The 25,526-nt window shown below is 43.9% G+C and overlaps 1 protein-coding gene across 1 annotated transcript in view; it reads right to left on the bottom strand.

Annotated features, from left to right (window-relative positions):
• The window catches only part of RAF1 (Raf-1 proto-oncogene, serine/threonine kinase), a 94,683-nt gene that overhangs the window by 9,245 nt on the left and 59,912 nt on the right, over positions 1–25,526 (bottom strand). The window contains 6 exon segments of the mRNA XM_040406795.1: positions 2,152–2,270; positions 10,860–10,906; positions 11,745–11,921; positions 14,502–14,586; positions 24,887–25,004; positions 25,347–25,453. Of these exon segments, the coding sequence (XP_040262729.1) occupies positions 2,152–2,270; positions 10,860–10,906; positions 11,745–11,921; positions 14,502–14,586; positions 24,887–25,004; positions 25,347–25,453 (653 nt within the window).

Here is a 25,526-nt window from a genome sequence, read left to right as displayed (position 1 = left end):
ACGCCCATTGTAGAAATGCCTATTCTTGTCCGCAAAACGGACAAGAATAGGACATGCTATATTTTTTTGCGGGGCCACAGAATGGTGCAACGGATGCGGACAGCACACAGAGTGCTGTCCGCATCTTTTGCGGGCCCCATTGAAGTGAAAGGGTCCGCACCCTCGGATGTGGACCACAACAATGGTCGTGTGCATGAGGCCTTAAGGGGTGATACAGGATTAGGTAATCATTGCAGCAATCTGTCCACTGGGTGTGTCAGGTAGTTCAGGGGTTTTCAGAGTCTTTAATATTGATGACCGATCCTCTTGGTTGCCTTCTCACACAGATGATCGGTGGGGGTCCCGAGTGTAGGACCCCCAATGATCAGATATTGATGACCTATCCAGAGGATGTGTCATTAGTATTAAAGTATTGGAAAACCCTTTTAAAGCCTCATTCACACGTCTGTGTCCGTGCTCAAACCAGTGAGCAGGTGGTCAGTGATGCATCCGTGAAGCTGTCCGTAAAGGATCCGTGTTGGGTCCGTGTGTCATCCATGTTTCACTGAAACTGAACAGCTGAAAAATTATTTTCAAAGCATCTCTTCCTAATGATCCGTGAAACACGGATGCAACATGGGTGGCATCCGTGGTTTTCATGGACCCATAAACTATAATTGGCGTGATGGATCCGTGAAACACAGAAGAAATACAGCATGCATCCGTGCTAAAAAAAAAAAACGAACCCACGGACCGTTCTAAAACACTGATATGTGAATACATTAAAATGAACGGGGACGTGCGCTGTCCGTGGAGAACACATACAGAACACTGACGTGTGAATGAGGCTTAACTTAAATGGAGGAGAGCTGCAATACTAGACAACCTATCACTGTTTCTATAAGAAAACCTACAATGTTTCTCTGATCTTGTACAACCCCCTTTAAAAAGAACCTGTCACTACTACTAGCACGTCTTAGTAAACACTTGTATTGTTCACGATGTACTTTTGGACCATAGACGAACATATTTGCCATTCCTCTGTTATTCCAACTAGAAACGTATAAACATCCATCAATACTTAGGGGGTATCCCTGCACACTCACAATGTACAATCAGTGCTGATCGTATCAGACTGTAAGGACACCCCCCTTTAACAAGGGAAGTTGTAACACCCAGCTGTCAAATTTTTCCATCAATATTCAGGAGGAATAACAGACGAACAGCAAAACTCTTAGGTCTAAAAAAGGATACTCCAAAACTATTATTTCACGGGCAATGAAAGTATGTACTAAAATAGACATCCAAAATATTTGATCATCTGGTACCTACAGGTCTCATTGACGCAGAGTCACCAGCGACCTCAGTAACCAACTGTTTGCACAGACACATAGCTGTGGTTCATCAGATTAGAACGTCATTTTACTTTTGTTGATCTGCAGCTCCTTTACAGAGTTATGATACTTTTTCCTAATATGCAAATTGTGCTAGGAGGTTGTCACTTTTGCTCTTGCTACACCCAATCTCAGCTCCTTTCTGTGGCCAACCCTTCCTCACTGCTTTTCCACTGCCTGGCCCTGTCAATCAAAGCAGCCAGGAAGGGGCTGGCCACAGAAAGCAGCGGAACTTTTAAAAAAAGTATCATAACTCAAGGATGGAGTCTCCAATCAACAAAACAAAAACAGGACTTTAATCAGGTGAATCACAGCTATGTATCTATGATAGGAAGGTCGCTGGTGATCGATTCCCTCTAAGGCTCCATTCAGACGTCCGTAACGTGTTTTGCAGATCCAAAAAACACGGACAGCGGCAATGTGCGTTCCGCATTTTGCGGACCGCACATTGCTGCCACTAATAGAATATGCCTATTCTTGTCTGCAATTACGGACAAGAATAGGACATGTTCTATTTTTTCGGGAATGGAATTGCGGACCCAGAAGTGCGGGTCCACAATTTCGTATCCGGGCAGCACATGGTGCTGCCCCATAGAAATTAATGGGCCCGCAATTTCGTTCCGCAAAATGCGGAACGAAATTGCGGACGTGTAAATGGACCCTAAAAGAACACAGTGATCATGAGCGCATGTTGAGTCATCCTCTGGCAGCGAGCCTGTACACAGGGCACCACTCTATAAATGTGTTCTAGTGTCAGTGCTACTTTTCCATCATTTACCATCCACAGGATTGATCCAGTCGGCTGCTCCACCTGCTGGGAACCAGTCCATCGAGACTTGACTGTGGCCAGTCCGAAATCTCCGATTTTCACTGTTAACCCTTCATGCAGAAATATGTCTGTATTACAGTAAAGGATCAGCTGCTCTGTTGTATGAATCCTGGTCCAATACAAGGTTTACAGCGAGAACATTTCAGCAAACCACAGGATCCTATGTAATGCCAGCCATTATTTCACTTCAAAGAGAAGAAGCTGCAAAAAGGTCATGTGACCAACGGACACGACATTACTAGCCGAAGAAGAGGACGGAGCGCAGCAGCCACACCTACCAGCAATTCTCTTTCTGGAAGGACAAGAGAACCAGAATGTCAACAGAAATTTGGTTTGCTTCGTTGACTGGCCTTGTGGGGTACTCTTCAGGGTTTATCATCATGGAGACCAAAAAATACACACGAGTACTGTATGCCAAGAAACACTACTCTTGGTTTCTAGGAAGATTATTATGCAAATTCGTATCTTCTGGCATTAGATAAGATATCCCCTCTTTTCTTTTTTTTGTCAGGCAAGCTAATTTGCGTACAATTGGCTTTCTGGGAAAGATATTCAAATTAGCTTTTCTTCAAAAACAGGAAAGAGCTTTTTTTTTTTCTCATGCCAGACAAATTAAAATATAAGAATTTGCATATTCTCTTGTTAGAAACCAAGAGTAGTGTTGCCTAGCATACAATATGCATATTTTTTGGTCTCCCTAATGATAAAGAGCACCTCAAACCCCACAAGGCCAGTCAAGGCAAATTTCTTGAGACATTCTGGTTCTCTTGTCCTTCTATAAAGAAAACAAGCTTGCATGTTTCATTCAGAGAAGTATAAGCATGGTAGGATGTTCTAGTTCTCTTGTCTCACTTTCAGTTGGGTGTTACTTTGGAGGTTTGATTGAATTGCTCAATTGTCTGCTTTTGCTATACAAATGGCCTATGTCTGCTTTTGCTATACTGATGACCTATCCTCAGGTGAATAGGAAGGAGCCATCCCATTAGAGTGAATTGGGAAAGCAGAGCTATAATTGCACCTGCTCACTGTTGCACGGCAAGCATGTAAACCGTAAGGAAAACACTCATATGGGTGATGCATTATCTTGATACAGCTAATTGGCAGGGGTGCCTTCCAGGCCTTTAAAAATGTTCAAGTAGTAAAACTAGGAGAATAGCTAAGCCAGCCTCATATCTGCAACTAGCTCTTTCAGGACAAAAGCAGATTGAAATGGGTTTTCTAGTAGTTCTTGGGGGGAAATCTCTTGGTGGGTACTATTTCTATTAGGGAGACCAGTTGATATACATGATGACTATTGTTGGCTAGACAACGCTCCTCTTGATATCTGGGGACAATATATGCAAATTATCATGTGTAACATTTGCTGGCATCACATAGGCTTAGGAAAGCTAATTTGAATAGGTTTCCCAAAAACCCAGAAGGACATCTCCTGGCTTACAATACTGCACAAATGTACTCCGCATACTAGGTCCTCTCCATAATGAGAAAGAGCACCCCTTAGACAACACACATATTGTTAAGAAACAATAAATAGCATACTAGGCTCTCTCCCTCTCAAGATTTGCCCTAAACGAACCACAAAAAGTTTGGCTTCATGTGGATTTAAACTTTTTGAGAAGTTCGGAACGAATCCCGAACTGGTTTGCTCATTCTTAGTCCTGTCCTCTGTATTTAAGCCCTGGACAATCCCTTTAATTACATTTGCATATATGGAAGATACATCAATCAATACCAGCTTGTGACTGGCATAGATTTCAGTAATCATTTACGTGAGAAAACCGGAGTAGAGGGATGATAAATTCCCCCAAAGTGCTTGGTCTTGTTTAGTGTTGTAGTCATTTACTTTTTTTTGATAAAACCTTCCCTGAGGGCAGACTTCCCAAAGACCAGTTGAGATGCATACGGAGTCTATGTCTATAGGTTGGACACAAACACCAAAGTGTAACAGTCATTTCATTTATTTATTATTTTGGGATTGTGTACGGGAAGAGAAATGGAATGTTTCTGTAACCTACTACCCAAGTAAATTTATATATTTCTATGAAAAAATTGGCTCTGAAGTATCCCTTAACAGTGCTCTCTAAATGAGTATTGCTAAGGAAAACCAGTCTCCACTGTTCAGCACAGCACCTCCCTCATATGCATCGCTAAAACTATATATATATATATATATATATATATATATATATATATATATATATATATATGAGGATGTCCATCCCCATCATCTGTAGGGACAGGAAGTGAGAAGTTTAAAAAGGTTCCCACCCCCAATCTCCAGTGTCTTCCTGTCCCTACAAAGATAGGGTGTGAGCTCCCATAGAAGGGGGACGAAGAAAGAAGATAAGGAAACTACCCCTCTGGGGGACCTTTTTGGGGTTAGAGCTGGTCAGGGGATCCCTGGTCTCCCCTCAGCTCAGATTCAATAGCCCTGCTAGCTACCCCTCCGGGGGTTCTCTAGCACCTCTCATCTCACCTGTTGGGCCGCGGTGGATGAGATGCGGATGCTGCTTCCCCTCCAGTTGGTCTCGGCGGAACGCTTCCTCCTTCACCCAGGCGGCACACGTGATGGGAGTGTCTGATGTCCCTTCCGGCATCGGCGAATCCAGGATGGCGGCGCCCTGCTGGGACTCTTGAGTCTGCCCCCCTCTCAGGGGGGCGAGTCTCCTGAAAACGGAGGAGAAGCGTTGCGACTGCAGAGGGAGGGCACGTAAGGTAAGCCTCATAAAAGGGCAGAAACCACTCCAGGTTAGATCTGCGATTCCTACTATGGAGGCCCTGATGTCGTCCAAGACTGAACCAGTCTCTGACACCTCTGCCCAGGGGCATGCAAGTGTTACTTTCAGTTTTTTTTCTTGGCAGGGGAAAAAGACGCAGGTCAAAAATGCCTGCCTGAACCTAGGAAAAGATCGAAGAAGTGTGCAACCTGTGGGGAAAAAATTGCAGGAGGCATACAAAAAACTATGTTCTGACTGTATAGCCAGACTACTTAAGGAAGAGCAACCATCCTTTTTAGCGGATCTCAGAAGCATGATTCGGGAAGAGATGCAAGAGACAGTGTCTTCCTTAACCCATCCCACTCCAATCTCTTCTCCTGCTCCAAAAAGAATGTGAATGCATGTAGAATCCGATTCAGATGAACACATGGAAGGTCCATTATATTCTGAGGGCGAGATAGGAGACGACAAAATGTCCGCCCTCCCAGTTACTTCGGACGATCCCAAAAAGTTTCTTTGGAGGACTTGGACCCTTTACTTTCTGCAGTAAGGGAGACTATGGAGGTAGAGGACGTGCAGCCATCTAGATCCATACAGGATGAGATGTTCGGCAGCTTGAGAGCCAGAAAAAGAAAATTATTTCCTGTTAATTCTAATTTAAAAGAAATACTTTTAGAGGAATGGGAGGAGACAGAGAGAAAGTTAATTATCCAAAGGGAGTTCAAAAATAGTCTGTTTGATCCAGAACATACGAAATTGTGGGACGTCATCCCAAAAATAGATGTTCAGGTGGCCAAAGTGGCAAGAAAAACATCTATTGCCTTTGAGGACTCTTCACATTTGAAGGATCCTATGGAATAGGAAAGAGCCTGGGAATGCTCGTCCTCTTTAATTAACACCAATATTGCGGCGAAGTCTGTAGTCAGAGCGATGGGGCTGTGGTTGAATCAGTTGGAGAACCACCTTAAACTTAAAACATCCAGGGAAGATATTCTGGATTCTGTTCCCCTCTTAAAAATGGCTACAGCCTTCTTAGCAGATGCTTCAGCAGAGTCTATCCATTTGACTGCAAAAAAAAATAAAAAATGGCACACTAGCCAATACTTCCAGAAGAGTTTTATGGCTAAAAAAACTTGTCTGGCGACATGGCCTCTAAAAACAAATTATGCTCCATTCCCTTTTCGGGTTCTTATGTCTTCGGGCCGGTGTTGGACACAATTCTAGAGAAAGCAGCTGACAAGGAAAAAAGGGTTCCCAGAAGAAAAGCCTAAGAAAACCCAGTCCTTTCGTTGAACTCCTAGACAGACACAGAATTTTTCTAGACGAGGAAAGGGTAAGACCGGTAGGTGGAGCTACCCTAAAAGTGGGAAAGGCAGAGGTTTCTTACTCAATCCGAATACCACCGGCAACACTGGAAAACAATGACACCAGACCAGTAGGAGGAAGGCTGCGGTTTTTCAGTCACAAATGGACTCAGAACACACAGAACCCTTGGATACTCCAGATGACCCAAAAGGGCTACAAAATAGAATTCAGTTCCCTTACTCCTTAAAAGTTCTGCCTAACAATTCCTCAACCTCCTTGAAATGTCAGATGGTGCAAGACATGCTGAAATTATGCAACATGAAAGCCATAATACCGGTTCCAAAGTCGCAACAATGCAGAGGCCACTACTCAAAACTGTTTCTGGTAAAACAAAACAGATGGATCGTTCCAGACTATCATAAACCTGAAGTTCCTAAACAAGTGGATCAGTTATTACAAATTCAAGATGGAATCAGTCCAGACAGCAACCCCTCTCATCACACCAGGGGCATTAATGTGCACAATCAACCTTATGGATGCGTATTACCAGGTTCCCACACATTCGGACCATCATCAATATCTCAGGTTCACAATAAAAATAGACGGGTTAGTGTATCACTTCCAGTTTCAGTGTCTACCCTTCGGGATTTCATCTGCCCCTCGCATATTTACCAAGATAGTAGTAGAGATCATGGCCTATCTGAGACAACAGGATATAATAATCATACTATATGTAGACAATTTTCTTTTGACAGCAGAATCACAGGAACTCCTGAAAATGCATCTTCAGACAACTCTGAATCGACTGTACGATCTAGGATGGCTCGTCAACCTAAAAAAGTCAGATCTCCAGATGGATTACAGGAAAGTATTTTTGGGAACACTCCTAGATTCAATAAGACAAGTCTCCTTCCTTCCAACACCCAAACGCAAGGCTTTTATAAAATAAATATCTTCCTTCCAGAAAATAAGAAGTTGTACTATCAGGGAAGCAATGCATGTGTTGATGTGTTGTGCATAATGACTTCTTGTATCCCCATGGTTCCTTGGGCTCAAATTCGTTCCAGACCTCTGCAAAATCTGATAGTCTCCAGCTGGAACAGAAACCAGAATACCTTGGACAGGAAATTTTTAATACCAACCAGAATAAAAAAAATACTCTAGACTGGTGGATAGACCCAGTCAATCTTAAAAAAGGAGTATTCTGGAACAAAAGTCCATTCACGGTAGTTACTATCAATGCCAGACTGAAAGGCTGGGGAGCCCAAGTAGAGAACCAGTTTTTTCAGGGGGATCGGTCGGCGATGGAGAGTCAAAGATCTTCAAATGCAAGAGAACTGGCAGCCGTTCTGAAAACCTTAAAGATCGCAAGCCAGAGCCTGAGGGGAAAACATTTAAAAATCTTATCAGACAACATGACCACAGTCTGCTACCTCAGACACCAAGGGGGAGCTCAGAACCCTCAACTTCAGATGATTGCGGATCAAATTTTCCTCTGGGCCCAAAACAATGTTCTGTCAATTACGGCCTACGGCCTTCGGCCTCTTGCACACAACCGTATGGCTTTTCAGTATTTTGCAGTCCGCAAAAAATACGGATGACGTCAGTGAGCATTCAGTTTTTTGCGTAACGAAACAGGTTGCCCCTGATAGAACAGTACTATCCTTGTCTGTTATGCGGACAATAATAGGACATGTTCTATCTTTGAACGGAGTGGATTGTTCCAGACTATCATAAACCTGAAGTTCCATTGAAATGGTTCCATATACGGAACGCAAAAAAAGCGAATGTAAACGGGAAATAAAAAACGTTCGTGTGCAAGAGGCCTTAGGCCTCTTGCACATGACCGTATTCATTTTGCGGTCTGCAAAAAAAATACGGATGACATCCGTGGGCATTGCATATATTGCGGAATAGAACAGCTGGCCCCTTTTAGAAGGGTACTATCCTTGTCCGTAATGCAGACAATAGGACATGTTCTATTTTTTTGCGGAACGGAAATACAGAAACAGAATGCACACGGAGTACCTTCATTTTTTTTTTGTGGACCCATTGAAATAATTGGTTCCGTATAAGGTTCGCAAAAAAAATGGAACAGAAACAGAATGAAAATACGTTAGTGTACAAGAGGCCTTACACTTAAGAGGGGTGGAGAACATTACGGCAGATTTCCTAAGCAGGAAAAAATTCTATCCAGGAGAGTGGATGTTAGACAAGCAGGTGTTTCAGGAACTTTGCCACAAAAGAGGGATCGCCTCAGGTCGATCTCTTCGCCTCCAGGGAAAATACTCAGACAAATTATTTCTCTCTAGACTCCCTAGGAGTGGATGCTATGTTGCAGAAATGGAATATGAACCTTGCATATGCCTTTCCACAGATTCTACTTATCCCAACAGTTCTAAGGAAGATCTGCGAGAGCCCGGGGAAGATCATGTTCATAGGACCAGCTTGGCCAAAAAGAAGTCGGTATCCACTTCTAAAAAAGATGGCGCTAGAAGAGCCAATATCGCTACAGTTAATACCGAACCTACTGTCCCAGGGACCTCTACTTCATCCAGACCTAAAGAAGTTGAACTTGAAAGCATGGATCCTGAGAGGCAGATGCTAAAAATGGTTTATCTGACACTGTTATTTCCACCCGACAGAAAAGCCATAAGCCGGTAACATCAGCAATATACAATAAAACGTAGAAAAAAAATCGGTTCCTGGTTATCAGTAGTACACCCAGATTGTACTTCCCCCTACTGTAGCTCAAATATTAGATTTTTCACAAAAGGGATTTGATCTAGGACTAAGACCTAGTACATTGAAAGTACAGATTTCTGCTTTAGCCACCTTTTTTGACTATCCATTAGCTGAACATCAGTGGATTAACAGATTTATAAAAGCTATAAACAGATTAAGACCCACCTTGAGACAAACGGTTCCACCCTGGGATCTTTCACTGGTACTTAATGCCCTATGTGAAGCTCGTTTTGAACCTCTGGACTCCATATCCCGAAAACATTTATCATGGAAAACCGCCTTTTTAGAGGCAATCACTTCTGCCTGTGGAATAGGGGAGATACAGGCCCCATCTATAAAAGAACCTTATTTAAGAATCTTGGAGGACAGATCAATTCTAAAATTAGATCCAAGCTTCCTGCCCAAGGTGGTAACATCTTTTCATAGAGAACAAGAAATAATCCTGCCCTCTTTTTGTGCCTCTTCTAGAAATCCACAAGAGAAGCGTTTTCAATGCTTAGACGTCTGAAGGACTGTCCGAAAATATCTACAGGAGACAGAATCTGAAAGGAAATACTCAAACCTCTTTGTCCAGTTTGGAGAAACATGTAAAAGGAAAAAAAAAAAATCACCAAAAGGACATTAACCAGATGGATCAAACAGACTATTCAGGAGTCCAATCGTCTTCAAAACAAGCCCTGTCCAGTTTCTATTAGGGCTCATTCTACCAGGGCGGTAGCCACCTCCTGGGCAGAGAGAGCATGCGCTGCAGTAGATCAAATTTGCCAGACAGCAACTTGGTCTAGTTATAGCACCTTTTGCAGACACTACAGGTTGGACTTACCGACTAGTCACAAACTGATCTTTGGTCGGAGGGTCCTTGAAGCTGTGGTCCCTCCCTGAGAAATTCATTTGGTAATTCTCCCCCCATGTGCTGTCATGGGGGACATCCTGGAAATCAGTAATTAGTCTTACCGGTAATTGTTTTTCCAGGAGTCCAACATGACAGCACTTCTACTACCCTGCCTTATTATTGTTTGTCAATTTAAAAAACCCTGGAGATTGAGGGGGGGGGGGGGGGGGGGGGGGGGAGGACCTTTTAAACTTCTCACTTCCTGTCCCTACAGAGATGGGGATGGACATCCTCCCATGTTGGACTCCTGGAAAAACAATTACCTGTAAGGCTACTTTCACACTAGTGTTCGGGTGTCCGATAGTGAGCTCCGTTTGAAGGGTCTCACAAGCGGCCCCGAACGCATCCGTCCAGCCCTAATGCATTCTCAGTGGACGCGGATCCGCTCAGAATACATCAGTCTGGCAGCGTTCAGCCTCCGCTCCGCTCAGCAAGTGGACACCTGAATGCAGCTTGCAGCGTTCGGGTGTCCGCCTGGCCGTGCGGAGGCAAGCGGATCCGTCCAGACTTACAATGTAAGTCAACGGGGACGGATCTGTTTGAAGATGACACAATATGGCTCAATCTTCCAACGGATCCATCCCCCATTGACTTTCAATGTAAAGTCTGGACGGATCCGTCTGAACTACTTTCACACTTAGAATTTTTTCTATGATATAATGCAGACGGATCCGTTCTGAACGGATCCCAAGTCTGCATTATATGAGCGGATCCGTCTGAGCAGACATCAGACGGACCCGCTCTGAACGGTAGTGTGAAAGTAGCCTTAGACTAATTACTAATTTTTTCATAGAAATATACAGTCACTTAATAAAATATATTACTAAAACATTCATTGTCACTTCCCCTACACATTACAATAAATTAATTGACAGTTACACTTTAAATATGCACATAATAAAAAAATGGATTTCAATAATCAGACTGGACTCCGTGGCGTATTCAATACCTTTACCCCCTACACAGTCGAGGTGGCATTTCGCTCCAGTAAAGGATACTGTTTGACTTCATGTCTCTGTGGATAATGTTCTTTGCATGTAAATAGCTGCAAGAGAACAAAGGGCTGTTCAACATCAAAGAAAGAAAGAATACAAAACAAAAAGGAGTAAGTTGGCTTGTCCTCCCCAAACCGGCTAAAGTTTGTTCAGGTTATTGTGCAGACTGGATTGTGCTTTATACCGCACGCTCTTGATCACTGTGCTGCAGTGACACAAGCTCCGACAAGTCCCCTGCCTGCTGGCGCACACACAGCAAAGCTGACATTTAGCCCATAATCAGTAAATATCCTTCCTGGCAGAACACATGACGAGCCGTCGGACAAGAAAATCAAGAACTGGATTCACCAAAAACTGGGATCCCAGAGCTTTAGTGTGTGTGGTCCAAGTGAATGCATAGGAAACTAGGGGATATCAGTAGTCACCAAGGAATCAAATGTGCTGAATATCTGAATTCTTTCCTTACATTGCATTATGTGTACTGACAGATGGGGCTGTTCTGCTGACTGTTGTGACCCCTCAGGAGCTAATCAATACCTAATGGTTCATCTCCCTTGTAAAATATCATTAGAACACATAGAAAAGCATTTACCCAATCCCAGAAGATCACTTCTATAGCTTCCCAAAGGAATCGCTTGTCTTTTCCTAGAATTTAATTGTTTTAGTTGAAGGAAGGTAAAACTCCTATCCTTGCACTGATGACCCTGAGCAAGGGGGCAATATCATACAATCTCTCTCCTGGGCAGGTATCTCCGACAAAGCTACAATTCCAAGGCAGCGGCTGTCGGGGCATGCTGGGAGTTGTAGTTTTAAAACAAGCCAAAGAGCCACAGGCCGAAGACTGTAGAGCCAACACGAGACCGCGGCGCAGTCTGGAGGAATACTTACTCCATGCCTTGTGCTGTCTGTCGGGCAATGTCTATGAGCTGGAACATCTGGAATTTGGTCTCCTGTACATGCAGATGTTTGTAGAGACTGCTTCCCTCGCACCACTGTGTGACAATAGCCAAGTTATCTTTTGTCATGTAGCCCATGAAAAGCAGAATATTCACATGCCGTGTTTTTCTGTTGAAATAGAAAAGACTAAATAAGATACCGCACAATCTAATACATCTAATCTAAAATCTACAGCATGCAGACCGTTCTAATGTGGACACAATGTGTGAAGGGTTTGGTAGAGATCTCAAAAGAATAAACTTGTAATGGAGTACCAGCATGGGTTCATGAGAAAATCAGTCCTCTCAAACTAATCTGATCAGCTTATATGCGTTGTCCGGATCCGGCGTGTACTCCATTTGCCGGAGGTGCCCGCCGGATCCGTAACAACGCAAGTGTACTGAAAGCATTTGAAGACTGATCCGTCTTCAAAATCCGTTCAGTGTTACTATGGCACCCAGGACGCTATTAAAGTCCTGGTTGCCATACTAGTAGTGGGGAGCGGGGGAGCAGTATACTTACAGTCCGTGCGGCTCCCGGGGAGCTCCAGAATGACGTCAGAGCGCCCCATGCGCATGGATCACGTCACCCATGCGCGTGGGGCGCCCTGACGTCATTCTGAGCGCCCCGGGAGCCGCACGGACGCTAAGTATACTGCTCCCCCGCTCCCCACTACACTTTACCATGGCAAACAGGACTTTAGCGTCCTTGCAGCCATGGTAACCATTCAGAAAAAAGCTAAACGTTGGATCCGGTAATGCGCCGAAACGACGTTTAGCTTAAGGCCGGATCCGGATTAATGCCTTTCAATGGGCAATTAATTCCGGATCCGGCCTTGCGGCAAGTGTTCAGGATTTTTGGCCGGAGCAAAAAGCGCAGCATGCTGTGGTATTTTCTCCGGCCAAAAAGCGTTCTCCGTTCCGGAACTGAAGACATCCTGATGCATCCTGAACGGATTTCTCTCCATTCAGAATGCATGGGGATAATCCTGATCAGGATTCTTCCGGCATAGAGCCCCGACGACAGAACTCTATGCCGGAACAGAAACAACGCAAGTGTGAAAGAGCCCTTACAAAGGCTGATTATCGGGTCAATTATCAGGAATGAACAGCCTTGGTAAGACTCCCTTCCTGATAACTGCCCCGTGTAAAGGTGCCCTGATTACTTCATGAACGAGCAATCACTTGTTCATTGGGTGTAAACCTCACTGAGGCAGATGCCTAAATCATCACTTCTGGGGAGCAAATCGTGCTGTCTAAACAGCAATCTGCTGCCCTCAAACAAAGAATATTTATAGGCAGTAGATATCACTTGTCCCCGTAGAGTGGAGGTGATTGCTGCATGAAAAAAGCAGCTTTCACCTCCTGTAATAAGCAGGCAATTACACGGAACCAACTGTTCACAAAATTGCCTGCTGTGTCGGCCCATGTAAAGGGGCCTTAAAGGCTATGTACACCTTTGGGGGGCAATTTCTTTTTTATATTGTATTGTACTCATTTTCAGCTAAAAATACTTTCTTTAACTGGTCTTTATTAAAATATGAAGGCATTTTTTCTGTACATAGCCGAGATTGCTTTAGAAGCAGCCTCTGGATTTTCTCTCTTTTCCGTCAGTTGGTGAGCTGACAGGCTCCTTATCTCTGCTCTCTGACATTATAAACACTCATTTTAGAGACAAGGTTTGTTAGATGACCTGCACAAGTGAAAGTACCAGTCACAAAGTTAGAAAACAAGTTAACGCTTTGTGACAGAATAGCTGAATATTTTTAATAAAGGCCAATAAAAAATATTTTTTGCCAAAAATGAGTAAAATGAAGGTTGTACATAGCCTTTAGGTTCTAGACTGCACCAGGGTGAGCAGTAGATAATCTACATCTTGATCTATACAAGAATTTGACACTGTGTGCAGGAAAGATTGGTACATAAAATGAGAATGCTTGGACTGGGAGAAAATACAAGGAGTTCTTGGGCAAGGGTGGGCCGAGATGCACCACATTTATTAGAGACATATCCTTTAATAATTGTGCCACATCTTTCACGAGCCCAAGATAGATTAATACCAGTGTCAGGCAGCTGCCAACGAGCTATATACGATCATTGAGTGCATCAAAATGGGCACAGATGCACATCAGGAGAACATAGTATTTCCACCTTATACCCCATGTGTGGTTTGACCACTAATTTGTAGAGCTGCAGTGGGTTCAACGGTGGGCAAATAAAAGTAATAACTGGAATAGGTGGACTACAGTACCCAGAAAGAGGATTTAGTTTAGAAACAAACGACTGAGGGGAGATCTAATAACTACGTATAAATATATCAGGGGTCAGTACAGAGATCTCTCCCATCATCAAATTATACCCAGAACTGTGACAAGGGTGGTCGGGCAAGAATTATTTTTCCAAAGATGAAGATGGCTTTTGCCTGATTTGATTTCTTGCCTTCATCTGATTCAACATTGCAGGATAAGAGGATGAAATAAACAGACATAAGTCTTTTTTTTTTTTGCCTTATAAACTATGACATCCAGATACCCAATCTCTTTTCTAATGTTGCCTTTTTTTAATCACAAGTTTACAGGCCTTATGCACACAAAGGTAGATTACCGCTCCATTCGATGTCCTAGTCTTTTGTGGGTCCCAGCTGTACCTTTGTGTAGCTCTGCTTTCATACAGAGGCATAGACAGCACCTTCAGCTCGTAAATTGCTCACCTGAGAACGGCAACTTCATTTCTAAAGGCCTGCAACTGTTCTGGAGTTGGATCTGTAACTTTGAGAATTTTTACTGCCACATCACCTGAAAGAGAGGAGTTTAAATGATGTCAGAATAATCCAGATGTGCAATATGGATCACAGTTCTTCCCTATAAAACTAAGGGCCAGATTAAAGGGTGGCCAGCGGAGGCTCACACCTCTGCAGTCCGCTTACCCCTTGCTCTTTGGAGGAACTGTGGGAGGGAGGTCAGGGTTCCCCTGAAGCTGCTGCCTGTCTGTGTTAAGTACAGGCAGCAGATTCAGTGGAATCATGTTTCAACAAGTCACTCAATAAGCCCCTGTCACCCACGTTCTACCCTTGAATCTCTCATTCCCACAGTGGTGTCCTCCCTTTGTCCTATCCCACCATAGAGCCCCTGGCAGGCTTTTCCAATACCCCTTTCTGTTCTTTCACCCCAGAGAAAACCACTGGTATATTTTCCCCTGCCCCTAGTAACCCCCACCGACACAATCATGACTGCCCGCAGCATTTACAATATAGACTGTGGACCGACTGCAGCATTTATGCCGGTTCCATCAAAACGCATGCAAACTGATGGCATTTGTCAGACGGATCAGGATCCTGATCCGTATGACAAATGCATTGAAATGCCAGATCAGTCTCTCCGGTGTCATCTGGAAAAAATGGATCCGGCATTTATTATTTTTTTCACATTTTTTGCGGTCTGAGCATGCGCAGACCGCAATGCCGGATCCGTTTTGCCGGAACACTCTGGCATTAATGCATTTCAATGAGAAAAAATGCCCGGCATTCCGGCAAATGTTCCTGATCGGTCAAAAAGACTGAACTGAAGACATCCTGATGCGTCCTGAACGGATTGCTCTCCATTCAGAATGCATGGGGATAAAACTGATCAGTTCTTTTCCGGTATAGAGCCCCTAGGACAGAACTCTATGCCGGAAAAGAATAGCGCTAGTGTGAAAGTGCCCTAAGCCCTGACAACACTTCTCAGTTTAGTACAATTTGAACACATCACCCCTTTATGTTAGGAGACTGAAATATCAGAAAGTAAATCTGTGACGTACAGTCAATAGATGGCACTAATACCCTCACTGTTTTTTAGTGGCGTTCTTCTGTATTTTTAGATTTTTTTTGTCATTTTTGAAACGCAGGACACAAGCGTTTTTGTTGATTAGGTGGCGTATTTTGTCTTTCTGACCCCTCTCCAAAAATATAGCATGCTGTAGGTCTTGGCATCTTTCAGGCATTTTGCTAACACTTCTCTACGGAAAAACTCCATGAAAGGTACGCTGGTGGTGAGAGACACTGGGGCAGATTTACGGTTAAAAATGCACACGTTGTTTGGCACAATTTGTACCAATAAAAACTGGTGTAAATGTGTTGCACTGCATTTATCAAGTGTTTTAGACCCTTTTTACGCCTCAACCAAGAAGGAACTGGTGTGCCTTAAATGCACCTCCAACTTTCAAGATTTCTCACATTTTTGGATCCTAAAGGAATTTACACTTTTTGTTTTGGATGTCCCACCTCAACCATTTGACCCCAATAAATACACAATAAACTCATCGACTATCTTTTATGGTAGCAAGTATTGTGAGAACAGTCAAGGGTGCGACCATGATTCCCCCAATGGTTTTATGGAGCTGTAATAACGGCGTTCATAGAAGTCTATAGGGCTCAGTGTCCCTCCATATGCATAGTAAGGGACTCCAGCTCACCTGCTGTCCTGGCATCAATCGTGCACGGTTCTGATCCGATTCCAGACCTCTTAGAACAACCAAACTGTGAAGCCAGCACTGATTAAAATCGTGATAATCCTTTATTTGATAATACGGCATTGCACACACAGTAAAGCACGGCGCCCCCCCAACCGTAGACGCATTTCGGACAATTTACACGTCCTTAGTCATTACAGTGACTAGGGACATATAACTTGTCCGAAATGCGTCTACAGTCGGGGTGCTGTGCTTAACTGTTTGTGCAATGCTGTATTATCGAATAAAGGATTATCAAGATTTTTAATCAGTGCTGGTTTCGTCTTTGGTTGACCCTCCATATGCTCTTGATTTCATGCATTTTTCTGTAGCAATCTGTATATAATATGAAATCTGCCCCATAGGACCTGCATAAGCTGCACTGAATAATAGGTGGTAATGCAAGATCTGAAGAGAAAATTTGCACCACCCTTTAATGCCCAGCATCAGGACACCTCTTGCCTTGCGGCACATACGCGTATGAACACCGGTAGTTCTAAACGCAATGACTTTAGACTTGTGTGTGGTTGTGTTGCCCCTCGTCTGCCCAGATAACGCTCTCCCTAGAGCAGAAACGGTTAACCGATGCCAGGCTCCTCTCCAGCCTGTTATTATCCGGCAACTGTTTACTGTCACATCTTAGTATTTTTGGCAAATTACATAGAAACCAGGCCAAGGGATCATTGCCTTCAGGTTTATATATATATATATAAACACAAATCTCCCTGATGCACAAGCCTCATACCCTGAAGACGTCCTTTCTTATAAACAGCATTTTTTGGCCAGCCTCAGCTAACCGCATCATGAATTAAAGAATTTGCCAGTTTGTTGGTTACGACTTTCACCGGGGTGTAGTGAAGCAAGACAAGCAGCGTCTTCATGAAAGACTTCTCTCGTATTAGCACCCTCCCAAACGCCAAGTGTGTGCGATACAGCTGAAATATTAATATGGAAACCAAATCAAATAAGGAATATGAAGGACGACTGCAGGTCATACAGTCTGGAATTTAACACTTTATGCCAGAGTACGTGATGGGCGACACTGAACGGTTACGACAAACCCATTCTATCACTGATTGGTTTGTGTCCCCCACATACATAAAAAGGTAGGCTACACTAATACATTAGGACTGGGGTCATCACCTCCAGATGTTCTGGAACTACAATTCCCAGAATGGATCCACTTCTATGGGAGTTATGAGAACGGATGAGCAGGTTGGCATGCTGAAAGTTGTAGTTCACACTAGTGGAGTATTAAAGTGAAATGTGCATCAAGGGTCTTGCTCTTTGGTGCTACACACAGAGCTCAATAGGTTTCAGGTAAGTTATTGTTAATGGATTTTCGAAGACTTTTAATATGATGGCCTACCTCTGGATAGGTCATCGGTATCTGATTGGTGGGGGTCAGACAGCCGGGACCCCCGCAGTTCATCTGTTTGAGAAGGTACCAGCACTCGCAGTAGCGCAGAGCCTTCTCTCAGCTTTTCCTAGGCCAGTGATTTCACCGTACTCCGGTCACATGAATGGGCGCAGTTCAGCCCCATGGAAGTGAATGGGGCTGAGCATGCGATACCAAGCACAACCACTATATAATAGAGGGCGCTATGCTTGGTGAGCAAGGAGAAGGCCTAGGTGCTCATAGGAGTGCAGGTGCCTTCTCAAACAGCTGACTGGCGGGGGTCCCGGGTGTCAGACCCCCACTGATCGGATACTGATGACTAAGGATGAGCGAATCGACTTTGAATGAAACATCCAAAGTCAATTCGCATAAAACTTTGTTTCAATACTGCACGGAGCGAGCGCTCTGTACAGTATTAGAATGTATTGGCTCCGATGAGCCGAAGTGATTACTTCGCGAAGTCTCGCGAGACTTCGCATAATAACTTCATAAATTGATTTATACTGTAAAAAAACATTTCCTGAACTCCTCCAAAACATCCAAAGTTGATTTGCTCATCCCTACTGATGACCTATCCAGAAGATAGGTCATCAGTATTAAAGTCTTGGAAAACATTTTCAAGTTATTTAGCATTCCTCTTTCTGCTGGCATGCCCTTCTGAGATAGTAGAAAACTTTCAGCAGTCTATGGGTCCTCAATTTAACCACTAGCGCTGTATGGGTACGTGTGTGCCACTTTATGGCGTGAGATACAAACTCTTGTGGCTTGTTAAAAGGGTTTTTAGAGTGCTTTAGGCCGAATGTACACGGCCGTGAGTGATCCGTGGTATGCCGGCCTGGATTCCTGCTGACAGCAGGAGCGCACGGCGTCATTGGTTGCTATGACGCCGTGCGCTTCATGCCGCCGCTGCACTACTGCACTCAAGTGCCCACTGCGCCGCAGGAGAGAGGAGGAGCGTAAACGGGCGGGCAGAGGCACACGGATGGCGGGGTTATGAGCCGTTGGGGAGGTCCGGTCTTGGGCTCGGAAGATTGAGGCGCCGCCCTGGGCACTTGTTCATTTTTGGCTGAAACAAGACTCCGGTATATGCAACAAAGGTACCGTTTTAAACTTCTGGGTGGCACATATAACGCTATTGGATCTGTCTAATAGGCTCAAATGTGGTGACAGACTCCCTTTAAAGACTTCAGTTTTCCATCAATGTACAGCATTTTTCCCATATCTGTATACAGATCATTATATTTTCTGGAGTAGAACATTGACGACCTATCCTCAGGCAGAGTCGTTTCGATCACAATACAAAAGCCCAGCGCCGTACAGTGGCTGTGCTTGGTACTGCATCCCAGGCCCATTCTCTTGAATGAGAATGAGCTGCGCCAAGGTTATGTGACTGATAAACCCAACGTCACTGGCCTAGGCAGGGACAAGGCGGCCACAAGCTGTTCAAACAGCTGGCGGGCGGCGAGCAGGACCCCACCCACCAGATCCTGTGGATAGGTCATCAATATTTCACTCCCAGAAAACGCCTTTAATTATATCTTAATATCTAACAAGATCTTTGATAATCATTACACTAATCAATGTGTTTGTCTGTAAGAGATAAGGATGCATGTGCTCCTATTAAATTTTACTTTTAAACATAAAACTTTCCAAGGCAGCATAAAAACAGAATTAACATGTACGCCGGAATGACCAGCAGGTTCTCCATTTCCTTCTGAAGACTGAAGATGTATGATGTCATTCCTATTTCAAGGGCTACACCCAAAGTTACAGTCATCAGCCAAAACTTTTTACTTCTCTCTGTGCAAGTAAAGAAGCAATGCCTAACTGGACGGGGTACAAGTCAATTATCAGAGGGAACAAGACAAACTATCTCATATGATAAACATCGCAAAAGTAACTGAGAGCGCCATGTGTTGGCTACGGATATCAGCTAAATCATTAATAAAATACAAAATAGGCTGTATGGCTATACTTCCCTTATGCTACACTAGAAAAACATGGTTAACCTCATAGTTATACTGTATATTAACTCTGCTATTTCCACCAGTCCCGTAGAGAATGCTCGCCCTGATGATCCACTAGGATTGGCGAGTGTCCCAGCAGTTGGACACCCACTAATCAAATATTTATTCTCCATCCTTTAAAAATGGCACAACCCCTTTAAAATGACCCGTTGCTCATATCAAGTTTTTTTTATTTTTTTATATTAAAAACTTTTTTTTTCTTAGAATTAAAAAAAAATTCATGTCCCCATCTATATTTAAAATCAATCCTAAAATCACGCACTGGCTACTAGGCTGAAAATACATTGCTAATGGAATGATACCGTGCTGCTTCAAATCAAAAGGTGCTTGCAGAGGGACTCTTCAGTCCAAGTGTCCTATAGAGAAATCTGTGGAATGTAGGACGTTCAGTCCAATGATCGTGACAATCAGTGCAACAGTACAGAACATCCTTCTCAGCCTAAAATAAAAATATCTCCAGATTCCGTTATGCAACGTTTGGGTCCAAAAAAGGACCTTTATCATAGAAATTAGCTGGTAATCCTAATGATTCCTTTTTTGTGGATTTAATGTGCAACTTATGGATAATTGACGTCTCTGTTGAAGGGCTGTCATTTGGCAATGTATGTCTTTTGATGACTGCACAATAAAAAGATTTATACCAAAAAGGGACCTTTATCAAGCTAAGTTATAATGAATAGACAGAAACGAGCCGCTGCAGGCGTGCTGAGGGTATCCCCGCAGAAAACCATATAGAACCTGTATGCCTCAATGCTCCAACCATATCTCATCTTGTGTCTAAGCTAGAGGAAGCCCAACAGGGTCCTAGAGTTTTCACAATAAACTTATCCTTTTCCTCTAATACTGTAATCACTCACTTATATCATTCCATTCACACACAAAGTTTCATTCCATTCCAACAATTTCTTCTTCGAGGGTATTTTTTTATTGTTTTGTCAATGGAGTATGTCCAGAGTAGCTACACCTGCCACAAGACAATGGGCAGGAGGGACCTCATTGACTATTACGGGAGATATTTCTAGGCATGCTCTGTGACCTGTGCAGAGGTCAGGAGGGAGTAGATACGCTGTGATATCGCCTACTGTGAATGGCGAGCCCTGTGTTATCTACACAGAGGTGTTATCTGTCCTTGTAATCCTGTCCGTGATAGAGCTCACTACTGAAAAGTTATCCGTACAGAAAAGGAAGTGTCAATATATTATTAGGCTTAGTGGTCAGTGTGAAAACGTTTTATAATATACCGTAGATAGTGACAAAAAAAAATATCAAATTCTAAAAATAAATAAATAAAAAAGCAACAAAATTGTGAGTTAAACTATAGGATATTTTCTCATGACACATTCTCTGTAGCTATTTTACCAAACTCCTGATATATCACGTCACACGTCAGAAGTTGCGATTGGTGGGAGTCTGGGTGCTGATAACCCCCATCGATTGCTAAAATAAAGGGGCAGAGTGCCCAGCTTTGCGCTGTGGCGCTAGGTTTGTTCATCTCTCCTTGATGAGCGTTGTGGACTATGAATTTGTACAGCCCTCTCTCAGGGAGCTGAGCAGAACATATCAAGATGTTCCAGTACATTCAGTCCTGTGTACAATAACAATCACATAATGGGGCAGGTCACTTCCCTGCACAAGTTCAGCTCACTCCTCCTCTGCTGCTCCACTTCTCCGTCTGATAAATGACGACATCTCCAATAAGGAAATCTGCAGCATGTGAAAATGCTCTTGTCCTGAACCAGTCTAAGCCTTAGGTACATCCTCATCTACAGCTGGTACAGTGGAAGATCTTGGCAAGCTACTGACTTGTAGCATCTGTTAGACGTCTGCTTGCACAGTGAAGCCTGTATGCGCTTTGTCAAGACGTCCATGACAATGAACAGTTTATCTCGGGTGACGAGTGCGGACATGCATGAATTCACCACCTGCATTTTAAATGTAGCTCTTACAATACACACGCCGCCATGATTAAAAGTGAAGGTGAGCTCCTGTCACGCTTCAGATAACGTACATTAAACAAATAGCCTTTAAAGACTGGTTTTCAACTGGTATATTCTGCTGCCTGCATCGTATTTCATGGTTAGAATGGGATTTGATGGGCCCAAGAAGGATCGGTGTACATATGAAAGTATATGGCAACCCCATAACCTGCCACAAAGTGTCACATATCTAAAGCTACTTTTTAAAGAAGCTGTCTCTCCAAGTCAAACCCCTGTCCACTGGGCATATGAAAATCAAAGGGGGAAGGGTTCCTGAGTGGAGGACCCCCCTTTATGTCCCAGAATAGAGCTGCGTGACCAAATTCTACCATCATGGAAGTCCTGTCCAGTACATGGTCAGCCCAGGTTATCCCTAAATGTAATGTATGGGCACACATTAGTTTGAATGGGCATTGGGATATAGTACATTTTAGGGGAGGGGTGTGCATCGTTGCCAACGGTCCCAAGTTTACCAGGACTATCCCTGATTTTCCTAGGCCGTCCAGGCAAATTTGCAGTGTCCCGGGCCAAAAATGGGCACGTCTAATGAAAACCTCAACAATAAGTGGGTGTTTCGGTGGGAGGGGGGGGTTGGGTGTTCCATGCCCCGTTTTTTCCAACTGAAACGTTGGTAAGTATATGTGTGGCTGCCTGTAGCTTGCCCAGGCAGGATCAGCTGAATAACGGGGATGGGGGGGGGGTGTCCAGTATAGTAGATTTATGGTGCCATGTGACAAACATAAGGGTAGACAGAAGTCATGCGGCCCTCCAGCTGTTGCACAACTACAACTCCCAGCATGCCCGAACAGCCTACAGCAGGGCATTGTGGGAGTTGTAGTTTTACAACAGCTGGAGGGCCGCAGGTTGAGCACGCCTGCTTTAAAGGCATCAATATGAATACTGTTTTACTCACATTAATATTTTGGCTGCATTATATATTACTAAAGACAGGATTTTAGGCCTTTGTCATGTGGCCAACAAATCCAGATCTTGTTAAAGGTCATCAACTTTTCACAAAACTTTTGATATGTCATAGAGACGTATCAAAATTTATGATCGGTGGTGGTCCGAGTGCTGGGAACCCCCCCAAACAGGAGAGAGAAGCACGCACAGATCGTGCTCTCCCTCCTTGCCGCACGAAACGGGCTCCATAGAAGTCTATGTCCCTCCCCCCCCCCCCCCCCCCCTCCCCCCCCTCCATTTTCGGCCGGTCTCGATTTCATCCTATGTAGCGAAGAGCGAGCGCATCGATATGTCACCAAGACCTGTGATTTTTTTTTTTTTTAAATAGGTACACTCCGAGGGTGTATTTGCATGTGCCGGTTTTGCAGCCTTTTGTTCTATGAGGGATTTTGCGCAAATGGTGGCAAAGTATGTCACAAAACCAGAAAGGGTAAATGCACCTATGTTTTAGAAAAAGTTTAAAAAAGGATTCCTAATGAAGTCAACCAACTGGAGCAGGGCCAGCGTCAGCACCCGGCAAACCCAGACAATTAGATGAGGTGAATTGGCCCTGGAGATAAGTGGGGGGCAGCGGCGGTAGCAGCAGAGAAATGGGAAATGAGCGCCTTCCATTGTGGAAGCGCCCATCTCTCTATATTTATCTGTATGGCCGTACTCAGGACAGTGATACAGTGATGCTGCGGCGGAACAGGGGAGAGGTGTCTCCCTTCCCCATTCCTCTGATAGGCAGCAGGCACTAGCCCATCAGAGGGCGGGCAAGGACCTCCTCGCACCACCTGAACTGGGCAACGTATAGCGTGGAACACAGGCCGGAAGTTGTCTGCATCACATCACTGCCAGAAGCATGGAGGCAAGTACAGTGTTTTTTTTTTTTTTTTGCACAATGCTGTTGGGCGCACCATGGAAGAGGAGCACTATAGGGGCACTACATAGAGGCATTTTTTACTGGCAGATTATAGGGGGGCACTATGGAAAAAGGGAGCACAGAAGCACTATGGTGGCATCTACTGGGGACACTTCAGAAGGGGAATTGTATACTGGCACATTATGGGGGATACTATGAGGGCATCTACTAGGGGCATTTTATACTGGCACATTATGGGGGATACTATGAGGGCATCTACTAGGGGCATTTTATACTGGAACATTATGGTGGCACTATGGGTAAGGGGGGAGAAAAGTACTATGGGGCACTATATTTTATACTGGCACACATTATGGTCGCACTATGGGGACATTAGCTCAACTGGGGGCACTAAGAGGGGGTTTGTACTAGTTAGCATGTTTGTACTAGTTCACATCATTAGGGAGCATTTTTTTTGCAACAGCACACATAAGGGAGCATTTTTTGTACTGCACTCATTTTTAGGACACATTTTTGTACTGGCACACATTAGGGGCATTTTTTGTACTGCGCCCATTTTAAGGAGACATTTTTGTACTGGCAAACATTAGGGGGCATTTTTCCACTATCACATTATAAAAGGAGAATTATTACTACTGGCATTATGGTGAGGTTTAGTTAATAAAAAGTGAACAAAAAGGTGTATTATGCAAAAATGGTAAAAACCACAGCTGTCCCGTTTAGTTTATATATAATCATTTTAACACCGGCATGAGAGCTGAATAAAAAGAGTCGCTTACTACACACATCACTGCGTGAACTCCGGCCCATACTGACCTGGTAACCTTTCTTCAGCAGCTCGGGATAACAAAAACTAAACAAGTTTAATATTACAAAAATATTTTTGCTCTGGAGAGCGTGTGATGACTAGAACCCGGACGGGCTGTTTACCAGCTCATTCATTCTAGTACTTCCTTTAGGGTGCTGCCACACTTCTATTTGGGGGAGGGGGAAGGTGTTTTATTAGCTTGTGAAAAAATATCATGAAATTTATGCATTTTGTACAAGCATTTTTTTCAGGATGGTGTTTTGTAGTCACACAATGGTTTAATTCCGACTTTTTTCCTATAGGGAAGTCTATTGAAAAATGCCTGGGAAAAAAAAAAAAAAAAACGTAGAGCATGTCTCCTAAACACCAGGAAACAAATGCAATGTTGGTAGGGCACTTTAATTTTCTGTTGGCCAGCATGTAACATTTGGACACAGCATTTTTTGTGCATAAAAGAAAATGTGGCATTTTTTTTGGGGGGGGGGGGGGGGGACTTATCCGGATACCACCATTAGACGTTCAGAGGCACTGTATAAGCTGCAGGTCTTCAGACCTGGTTCAATACTTACCATGCCATTTGCCTTTATATACTGTTCCAAAAGATCCCGATCCTATTCTGGAAGACAGCATTACCTCGCTTGCTTCTATTTCCCAGTAGTAACTGGAATCTCTTTGCCCACGGGAGCGCTGTAAAAACAAATGTTGTATCTGTGACTGAGCAGCTCTCATCATACTCGCCTCTCCAACCCGCCATTGCTTCTGCTCCAACAATTCAGTTCTCCCACTGTCCTCCGTATCCGGTCCCTCTCAACACAAAAAGGACTGCTCACCCAATCACCGGTTGAGGTGGGCCGCCGCGGTGGTCAATGACTGGCTAAGCAGCCATTTGTTGCGTGTTGAGAGGGACTAGGAAACAGAGTCCGGAGGGGAACAACATAAGCAAAGAAGGATTTATTTATTTTTTACAGCATTTTGAGCAAAAAAAATAAAAATAACATATCAGTCAGACTACCCCTTTATTGTACTCACTATTTTATTTTTCTCCTGGCTGCTGGACACTGCAGATTTCTCTCTGTGCGTTGGAGCTGGAGTTTTGGACTGGGACCATCCTGTAGGACTCAAGTTATTCGGACTCCCTGACAACGACAAGTGGGACAATTAGAGCCGGATTAAAGGGCAGGAGGAGGACACGATAAGAATAAAACACAC

The sequence above is a fragment of the Bufo bufo genome, chromosome 9 (assembly GCF_905171765.1).
Source record: "Bufo bufo chromosome 9, aBufBuf1.1, whole genome shotgun sequence".
Taxonomy (NCBI): domain Eukaryota; kingdom Metazoa; phylum Chordata; class Amphibia; order Anura; family Bufonidae; genus Bufo; species Bufo bufo.
The sequence above is the reverse complement of the archived record's forward strand: the minus strand, read 5'-3'. Positions and strand labels throughout refer to the sequence as shown.